The sequence below is a fragment of the Acanthisitta chloris genome, unplaced genomic scaffold, assembly GCF_000695815.1.
Source record: "Acanthisitta chloris isolate BGI_N310 unplaced genomic scaffold, ASM69581v1 scaffold28444, whole genome shotgun sequence".
Taxonomy (NCBI): domain Eukaryota; kingdom Metazoa; phylum Chordata; class Aves; order Passeriformes; family Acanthisittidae; genus Acanthisitta; species Acanthisitta chloris.
In genome coordinates, this window is record NW_008668111.1 from 37,184 (window position 1) to 47,957 (window position 10,774).

Below are 10,774 nucleotides of genomic sequence, written 5' to 3' on the forward strand. Positions count from 1 at the left end.
TCTTTAGCTATGAATGAGAAGCTTCTTGGTTTAAGTAATAATCACAGAGCACAAACTTGTGATGATCTGGGATGTTTTGAACTTACTTTTGCTTTATTCAGCCCAAATGACAGACAGTGTCAAAAAGTGACATTTAATGAAGGGCAGCTGTGAGTGTAGGAGGAACAGGAGATGTCATCCTCAACATGACAATCTGAAGAACCTTCTCCTTTTAAATACAGGTTAAATAAAAATGACTATCATACTGCATTAACAAAATTCTTACTCAATACACAGCTCTTCTATTTGATGTGAAGCAGACAAACACATCCCCTAAAGAAAAGCTGCAAACAACAGAGCACTTCTCTACTGCTTTAGAATGGATGCACATGCTCCCATTTCTCCTAGACTTTGTAAAAAAACCAAAAAATTACCTGCAGGATCCCTTACAAGAGTGCCTTATCAGGAAAGGCCAGCCTGACCACTTGCTATTTCAGTTCTTCCAGCAACGTCTTATTTGTGTGCAATGAATAATCAGATGCTAGATATGATTAGAGTACAGCACAGTGAATAAACACTACCTACAGCCTGGGGTGGAACAGCAGCACACAGGCCCAACCCATTTTACAGGTGTTTAAATTACATGTTCTTAAAAGCTTAACACTTTGCCTGGATTCTGCATATCAACGTCACTGCTAGCAAAGTTGGAAACAACAACAAAAATCATCAGTATAAAAAAACCCGAACTGCTGTAACAGGCCTCAAAGGGCAAAGAACTTCCACACTCCTCTTTAGTTCAACAGAGATGATGAGTTAAGGTGCTCCAGGATTCTGCATGGCAGACAAGCTGGCAGAGGTGGCTGTTTAACAAGCTCTTAACAGTCTAAGAGGCAGAACCCTGCACTGCTAGTTTCTGCAGCGGGGCATCTGTGGAGCAGGGGCTCCCTCTAAGGGGGCTGAGGAGGACACTGTCATCAGCTGTCCAGCGTGCATTCTCTCGTTCACCCGCAGGTCACACCCATCCTGCAGCATCCTTATAGCTATCCGTGCGATGTTTTTAGAGTCATCGAGTCCACTGTGAGGTCTTCCATCATAATTCATGCCCAGCATTTCAAGCATGATTGTCAGCTTGGTCTGGTTCCTAGGAACCTGATGGAGAAAGTCAGTAACATTCAAGGATTAGGTTCTGCACCAAGCCTTTTTAATCTAACACAGTACAGGAAAAAAAAAAAAGCAGATTTTAAGGCTACTTAAGTCACATACTACTTTCATGTTGCCTTCTGTTAGATCACTAACAATTTAACTTCAAAGCACTTTAGTCAAACAGACACTTTCATTTGTACAGAGGAGACACTGTCAACAGGAGCTTGTCTAGACTCAGGATGATGTCAAGAGCCTCTCACCATTACCAGCACAAACTCAAGATGTGCCTGTGCTGGCAGGAGTGGAAGTCATGGCCTAGATAGGTTTAACACTCTTTGTGAAAAATGAATTACCAGCCAAAGGGGCATTGCAGAGGTAATCAGATTTTGGTTTTCCTTTTAAATGCAAAGTGATTAAAGAAGCACCAGGCTCCTGATTCTCACTAACATCCAGCTCAGGCCACAGGACCAGATCAGCAACACCCAGAGCAGCCTGTGTTTACATGGATGGCCAACAACAAGGAAACTTAACTGATTTGCCCTTGCAAAGTGCAACACCAGCTAAAGCCCCAAGTCCTCTCTTGATTAACTACTAAATATACAGTTGTTGTTTGGAAAGGTCAAAGAAAAACAAATGGATAACTTTAAGTGAAAACTTCAGCTGGCTCTCTTGGTGGTGGCTGGGGTGGGGGAACAAGGGACATGACAAGTTCCAGGATATTGCACCATACTACTGGATTTAATAGCCAGGCAGAATGGTGACAGCACAGTTGCCAAAATGTGGCAATATGCAACTCCAATAATAACACACACAAACTGGGCAGGGGAGACATGCTGCAGGTTGTGGGATATTCCACAGGTAAGTTCAGCACATTCCTTGTCATTAATTTTATCTATTATACTTAACAGATTTGACAGCAACACAGAATAGCTAAGCAGAAGCACTGAACAACTATAAATGCTGCAACTGTTTACATATATTTTTGTTAAAAAAAAAATCACAAAAAATAAAAGGGAACTGACTCCTAAGTTACGATCTTCATTGCCTCTGATGAAAAAGGAAGGTTTCTCTGGGTCAAAGCTGATAGGACTAACAAGACTGTTCTGTGTCCTAGCATGTTTCAACAGAAACTGTCATACAGAGAAGGCAGCAATAATAGAGGGAGAAATGGAGTAACCCTGTAATATTTGCCCAGCACAAAGTAAAGCTCTTCCCTTACTAAATGTCAACCTGTTTTTTATCTCAAGGCTACATTTAGTACTAAAAAGCCCTCCAAGAGAAGATGGCCAGCTAGGATGAAATCACATTCTAGAGTGTTTAGTGTAGGCTGATTGGAATGCACTAGAATCTCCAATAACTCATTTATGGTAATCTGAATATGAAAGAAAGCAGCAATAAGGTCCAGTACTGAACTTGCTATTACTTCTCTCTTGACAATGTGATTCCAGTGTAGATATGACCTAGTCTTTCTCTGTCCCCGTTACACTGTCAAAACTCAACACATCTGAGGGTAGTGTATTACATGGAAACAAGAAAAAATAACTGAAAAATCAATAGAGAGTTTTTTCAGCTGAACTACTTCAGGACACACTTGATCTATGAGGACCAGTATGACATTTTTAGACAATCCTTCATGGAGAACATCCTGACTCTTAAAAACAAGATTAAAATCAAAACGCAGTAGATTACATGATCTTCAATTAGTAAATTGAGATCTGGACACAAAACACACTTGAAAATCAGGCCCCAGGCAACTGGTTTAAGTACTGTGATTTTCTACTATGCAAGTAGAGATGACAAGCACAACAGGACACTCCATACTTCTAAACCAGGTTTCGCTCCAAGAGAAACAACAATTTGTACAAACCTTATAGAAGTTCCCATACGACTTGCGAATATTGATCCACTTTTTGGCAAAAGAAGGGTATTTGATGCGGCTAACACGGCACTGGATGTTCAAAAATTTACTCATGTCCCAAGATCTTAAAAAGTCAAAAGAGAAAAGCATTAGTAATATATAATCCCGTGTTCTACATACTGCACAACTGGAGCATTAAAAGCTGCCTTGTGTCTGGTGATCAGCAGAAGAAAAATGGTGTAGTAAAAGCTCTTCTGCTGTATTATTGTAAAGAAAATTTTAATATGAATTTGTTAATCGTGGGCATAAAATAATGACATAAGCAAGATTTTCACTAGGATGATTTCAGGTCCAGGATGGTTAAAACAAAAACCAGCATGCCAACCACTCCACCTGTCACATCTACTCCAAAAACCCACAATAAATGAGATGCTTACACAGTCCTTGGGGGAGCAAGAGACACCTCGAATTTTCCTGATTACTTGGGTACATATGCATCTCTCTACTTCATGTAGGTTATTGAAACAAGACTGCACTTAGTTTGATGAGAAACCAGATCTTTATGGAAAGAAGATGAAACTATAATCCTGTGCACCTGTAGTCTGAAGGGAACCACCCCAACAAGTTTGTAAGCTTCAAGCTAAAAGAAAACTTTTTTCCTCATCTCTTGTAGCTGTCTACGCCATCTCACCTATATGACAGAGATTCCACTGCATCTATTTTCCTTAAGGAATTTCACTGAGGCGATTCCTCTGGAGGGAAATTCCTGAGACATTTAGGCCCAGTAACATAACCAGTCTTGCACCACCTCTGCTTCAGCATTTTCTTGTTTTAGTTCACTGTTGCTTCCAAAGATAGCACCATAATCTAACCAGAGGTTAGAAATAGTCAAATAGAAATATTTAACACAGTTCTCTAAATTGATCAAAGTTGGAATGACATTACCTTAGCTCCTTACTTTTAATGTGCACAAGGATCTGTCCTGTACACCTCAGGTCTTGCGTGACAGCTTTTCAAATGGCTTCACTGTTCACACTGGACACAACATATCAGTGATACAGGTTCTTCGCCAGACAAGACCTGTGACTTACAGTAGTCGTCTAAATCTTCAGGAATTTTGAGAAAAAGGTCTCATGGGCAAAAATAATTTCTCACTTGCTAATTTAAGTGGCATTACTTTAAAAAAAACTTGTTACGTATTCATTCATCTACTATGAGACATTATTTTTCAAACTACTCCTAGTATAGACTGGAATATTTATCTGTGTTTTACTTAACAGAAGTGTTAGGAAGTTATCCTAACATTCCCATGCTCTTTTTTCATAGACTCCATTTTTGTTTCAGAGTTCATTTCTCTTTGGTTCAACAGAGTCATTGTATGAGAGCAACACAGAACTGCCTTTTTAATCCAGCACAGCAGAAGACCTTCTGCAAGCAAAAATGAAAATGTATCATTCACCTCAACACAGCTAAGGTTAAAAACTCCCTATCCTACTTCGAGCCCTCGTTTCAAGAGAAGGAAGAAGGCAGATATGTTAACAGAATAGTAATGTTTCACAGCTAGAAGACAAGCATCACCTGCAAAAAACATTCCCTAGCCAGTGGTGTACAAGATAAGGCTCAAACACTGTATTTCACCATATAAGAAAGCTAAGATCACAAGAACAACACTGCATCACAGACATATCTAGGTCTCAAGACCTGTTCACTCTGCAGTCATTAAGGGGCTTGATTTTCCACGCAGACCTTGTCAGACAGTAAGTTCAGGTGGCAGTCTGAGGACTGTCAATCCCTCACACACAAAGTTTGTCAGAGGTGGGACCCACTAGAGCCACAGTCCTCTAAGCCAGAGCAGAGAGGTTTTTGTGCTAACCATTTCTCCTTGTTCCATAAACATCAACATCCATTATTGTCTTCTGGTGAAATATGCAGGATGTATTAACAGTAACACTAACACCCACACAGGATACTACAGCACAGCCACCACACATCCCTGAAGCCTCAGATTCAGAAGGGCATGGAAGCTGATTAGAACTGAAATTACACAGTGTTATTTTCAGCAACAACAAAGCATGAAAAGTCTTTTCAACACCACCTGGCTGCACAAAGAGCTCCGGGAAAGAAACGGCGCCATCTAATGGATTTAGCTTCACTTCAAATTGTTTAGTTGAGCTGTCCTGATTTTCCTCAATGCTTCAATTAAAATAAAATGGCAAAATGTCCTGATCCACCTTTAACAATTCCCTCACAAATATTAAACAAAGTTTCACAGTTTTAGATTGTGCTGAAAGAAGCATAAGGACATACCCATCTGTCAGCATGGAATAACTGTACTTTGTTCCCAGTTCTCGCTGTCTCATCCACTCTATGACATTCTGAAGAACTTGAGGAAAAGGATCAGCTTTATCAACAATATCCTAAAAGAACAAAAAAAACCAAGCAACCCAAAGTGAGGAATATTTTTTCAGAAAAAATACCTGGCATGAAGTGTAAAAATTATATTGGTATATGGGCACTTACAAAGTTAGTTTCACCAAAATCTTTAGAAAACCAGGTTATACATTAAAATGTGTAACAGGACAAATGTGTAACTGGACAGATTCTTCTAAACTGAAAAAAACAGCACCACAAGGGCACCACTAAAAGAGCCAACCTTCTAACAGCTTCTGTAAAGGTAACAAGGTTAGTCAGCACTTGAACTTGAATTAAAACCTTTGAGCTTGTTTCCCAGGCTCCTGCTCAAGTCACTTGATCACAAGCCATTGTGATCCTAAGACTCTAAACTCTTTAGAATAAAAATCTTAGAAGAAGAACTGATGCAATTCCAAGTGTTTTCCTCTGCTAAAGTTTCTACACATGAATTACAAACTGAATGATTTACAAATCACCAACTTAGTGAAATCAATTCTGTGATAACTGGGAGAGGGGACAAAACAAGGATTAAGAGAATAGGCCTTACAGAAAAATAGCCATGAAAGATTACCACATAAGATTACTAGCCTGAAAACATCAACACTAGATCTCTTTTCTTCATATTTTTTCCTGAAGAAACAAAAGTGCACATTACCTGGGTTATTCCTGTCAGATTGATGCAGAAGTTTGAAAGCTTGGGATTAATCTCTGGTTTCACATATTGCTGAAAGGTATCCTCCTGTGATGAGAGAATCAAACACTCAGCTGCAGCACACTATGTATCCCACAAGGCAACTTTGGTTTGCCTACAGCCAAAAGACAATAGCAGCTACTTGTCCTGCTGGAGACAAAAAGGAGTGTGTACCTCCCCAGCCAACAGGAGCCTCCTGACTGGCCATCACCAGATTCACAATGGGATGGATGACCTTCAAACTGGAACGTTTCCTTCCTCTCAGCCAATGGGTACCAAGGAGTGGGAATGTGGATTTAAGAGGAGAGAAGGACTGACTGCAAAAAAGGCAAGGATTTGGCAAAAGGAGTGTGAGTAAGGAAAAAAGTGAGAGGAATGAGCAAAGCCTTACAGGTTTTAGGTGGTATCTCTAAAGGCTGACCTGTAACTCAAGGAAGAAGGCCATCTGCACATCTCAGAGGCTGCATGCAAGTCCTACACCTCTGGATGCCAGACAGGCAGGGATAAACATGATCTCACTCTGGGAAGCTAAGCAGTGCAGGAGTGAAGGCTGCAGGCAAGTTTCATGGAAAACAGAAAGGCCCAAGTCCCTGCTGCTATACCAAACCCTCTGGACAGAGGGAAAAAACCCACAGCATTTCCTACTATTCTAAAGGCAATAAAAACTATCTTGGCAGCACAATCCTCTTTCTGCAGTTTGTCATATGTGCAGCTACACTCTAAAGTAGCACCACAGTAATTACTGGAAATCCTCTTCCTCTTAAGAGTTCTTGATAAATGAACCATTAGTCAGAGGTATGCACACGTCCTCTGCTTCACTGAGTCACTCAGTTTCAGTTAGACAGCAACTAGTTTTTCCTAAAAGAAAGCTGTACTGGAACAGAGCACTTGAGGTTGCCAAATACCTACTAAGTATGTTTAACATCAGGATACAGAGCTGTCAATCTGTCAGATACATTGGGGAAGCAGTCTAGCCTCACAAGAAGTGGAGTTCACTCAACCTCGCTTTCTAACCTCTGCATTAGAGTCTTCTAGACTGCCTCAGACAGGCCACAGAATTTGCCAATTCTTGTTTATGATGAGCCCCTTAAGTTCTAGAAATAGATTTGTGGATCTTAAAGCAGGGAAAGAAGGGGCAAGGGGGCAGCAGAGACAGATATGACTGAGAAACTCTTAGCAATAGAGGGAGTCAACAGCAGGAGAATGATCTATTCCAGATGGTTTCAGAATAGAAAGACAGTATTGTTTGTATGTAAGAGGCACAGAGGAGAGGTCTTTATGAAAAAAAAACACATGCTATTCTTAATAAAGTTCAACATATACCTAACAACTAATCTAGACTTTCTGAAGCAAAGAAGTTATATCAAAGAACAGCACACCAACACAACAATTTGATCACTTACTATTTCCAGGGTATGTGTGTTTAGTAAGACAACAGGAAACTCAATTATTTCATGCACAAATTCAGGTGGGTTTCCTTCTTCACATGTTGCTTCAAAGTCAACAACGCAGATGTAGTCATAGCAGCTGTCTCCATTGATGTGCTCCTTCTGCATCAGCTTCTGTTTCTTGTAATAGTTTTTCAGTCTCTTTTTCAGTACATCTTTCACTCCTCTAAAGAGATAAGGGAAGTGACAAAGATCACACTCCTGCTTAATTATTTCCCCACTGTAGAACTGAAGCTATATTTAGCATTTGAAAGTTCATAATTTATTACCACAATTTTGAACACCAGCACTTATGAAGTCTGAGTTCAACTTTATAATACAGTTAACAATCCATTATCTGGGATAACTCAGAGGCTGTGATATCCCCCAACAACTAAGACATCAAGATAATAGCAGGGACAGCCTGGGAAGCACAGCACAAAGACACTGCAGTCACCTCCAGTTCAGCAAGACTCAGTAGCCAAAGCCTTTGAAAAGCCCAGGTCTTTGTAGATTGCTCCTCGATGACCTCTGGCCCTGGAAGCAGTACTGTTCACCTGTATTTCCCTGTGCCCTCTGCCTGAAGCGACTTGATGCCCGAGGTGTCTCTGCATCAGTGGCACTGATAATGCAGAATCCAGCCAAAACGCCCACATTTTAAATCCCTCTCAATTTACATTCAAAAATGAGCTTGAACAACTCAATTAAAATAAAGTACTCAAGATTTTCAGCTGTCAGAAAAACCTCCTGGCCAAGATCCTGCATTTCAGGAGGTTTGTGGCTATACATAAATTCCCATTGGGAAGTGATTAAAGTTACTTACTGTGGTGCTCTAATACAAACATTGTAACATGCAAATGCAGGTGCCAGAACTGCCACATACCCAATCAGAGCTGAATAAACAAGGATAATTTACTCTTTGAAGGAAGTTATTTTTAAAATTACACATTGCAAACGAAATCACAGATGCTGCAAAATATACTTGTAGCAAGTGGTATTATCAAGCAACCACTGGTCCACAAGGTAAAAGTGGAATCAGGCTACTAAACCTGCATTTCAGAACAGAGAGATAAGTCTTCACTCTGGTTTATTAATCTAATTTAATTCAGTGACCAGTTCATTCAAAGTTTAGACAGTGTGGAAGCTGATAGAGGGGGAAGTTACCTTTTTTCCATTAAACTTATAAAAATGTTGGTAAGAGGAGATGATCTGCTATCAAAATAACCCTGAGGGAAAGGATGATGTGTGGCAAACAATTCTCTATGTGCACTATATGTTTACATGTAAGACATATTCTGACTAACTTCATTGGATATATTGACAAAAGAAGTCTAGCTTAGGTAAAAGAGAAGTTTAAAGCTTTCTGCATTTAGAGCTAGATTTAAAAAAAATAGAAAAGTTATAACCTAAGAGGAAATCACAAACACATAATCTACTATTTGAATTCTGCTTTTTCTTTTTAAATCAGACTAAATGCTGAATAGCTGCACAAATCTAACCTGTTTTACTAAACATTTTCTCAGGTAATGATAAAACTTCTTCTTCATGAGGAGCTAATTTACTGTAACCAAAGGAGGAACTGAAGACAGATGCTGGAGGTAGCAGGTTGCACTTCCTGTCCCCACTCCATTTTTTCCCTTTATTCTGTTCAAATCAAACTCTGCTAATTCCTTTTTATTCCCCTCTCAACAGCCTCTCCTTTACAGTTGCTGCTTCTCTAGACTTCGTCCTTTAGACTCCATCTCACCCTTCACAGTCCCTCTTCCTTCAGAGCAGAAGCTTCTCACTTTGCTAACTTCCCACCACTACCTCCTCATTACTGCTGCCTACAGAAACAATACACTTTGTTTTCCCCAGTTGACTTTCTTCACAGTATCTCAAATTTGTCTGGCCACAGCAATATCAGTGTATTGCAGGTCATTGCCAATACAGGAGGAAACACACTGTATTCCTAGCCCTTTTCTCCTCCTCAGTGAGCACAAATCCAGCTCATTATGCATTCAACTTTTCACATTATTCTAGTGTACCTATTCAGAATAGCAAACTCTCCACCTAAAGGTACCTGTTCTCTGACTGATGAAATCCTGAGCCACATCACCACAGAGGTTCTAGCAAATTATCAGATCTGTACTGGTACAGCAAATAAAAATACACATGGTCTGAGGGGATCTTCTATATGCTGAAGCTCCTCAACACCACCTGAGAACCCCTGTAGTTCTCCTTTGCCCCTCAACCAAATACGTAATGAGAAGTACCCTACAGTTATGTATTCCTTCATTTTTTGGGTTACAAGTTGAGGCAGCACACATTAAACAGTATCCATCAATCCTACAAAAGAAGCAGCATCAAGACAGCACACAAAACAACCAGTGTTTGGTGCTGTGGCTGTTTTCCACTTTGTGGTGTTTCTAAACTTCAGTCATCTCTTATGGCCCTACTGCTCTCAAAGACAGATCATAATGTTTACAAATAACCCAAACCTGGTTTCAAGCTTGAACTCTGCAAGTTTACTTCTGAGCTCTTCTCTGGTCATTCTGTTGATATAACCATTGGTCATAGCAATTTCCTTGTAAACTGGATCACTGAAGTCCTTTGAACTGGCAGTTGAGTTCTTGCCATTAGTTTCTTGCTCACTGTTCCTACAATGCTGCCTGTCCTAGAAGAGAAATTCACAGTCATTTAGGGAAGGTCAAAACAAGAAGCTTGAGAGAAGTTTAAAGCTTTCTGCATTTACAGCTAAATAATAAAAAAAAAACCCAAAACACAAATAGAAGACTTATAACCTAAGAGGAAACCACAAACACATAATCTACTATTTGAATTCTGCTTTTTACTCTTAAATCAGAGTAGCTGCTGAATAACTGCATTAAGCAGTTCTGGCAGATGGTTTTGGCACCAAAATGCAGTAAAGCACCACACTGTTACACCTGTGATCAAACTGAGTGAACTGGCTTACAGATGGCTGAGAAAATCTACAGCGAAGCCTGCTCTTCAGTCAGGCCAAACAGCAGCTCCTGGAGACACAGCTTGAATGCACGTCCTGCACTGAACAGAGAAACGAGTTCTCTGGTGTGTGCTAGCACAGCCTCCACCAGCACCAAGAGACTTCTCTCGACGCCTTCATCACCCAGAATCCACGCTGACCGGGACACAGGGCAGGCGCCCCACGCGTGTGGAATAAGCAACACAATGAGTGAAAAATCCCAGAGGCAGTTCGGCTCTCGGCCGTTCCCCGCGGGCTCCCCGGGCGGGCGCACGGCGGGG

The 10,774-nt window shown here is 40.5% G+C and overlaps 1 protein-coding gene across 1 annotated transcript; it reads right to left on the reverse strand.

Annotated features, from left to right (window-relative positions):
* Positions 1-726: 726 nt before the first annotated feature.
* On the reverse strand, positions 727-10,043 carry ERI1 (exoribonuclease 1). The gene is given in 7 exon segments (XM_009072777.1): positions 727-1,128; positions 2,990-3,104; positions 5,288-5,397; positions 6,048-6,131; positions 6,199-6,396; positions 7,487-7,697; positions 9,991-10,043. Coding segments are annotated over 7 exon segments (1,014 nt in total). The 3' UTR covers positions 727-885.
* Between the last annotated feature and the right edge of the window lie 731 nt (positions 10,044-10,774).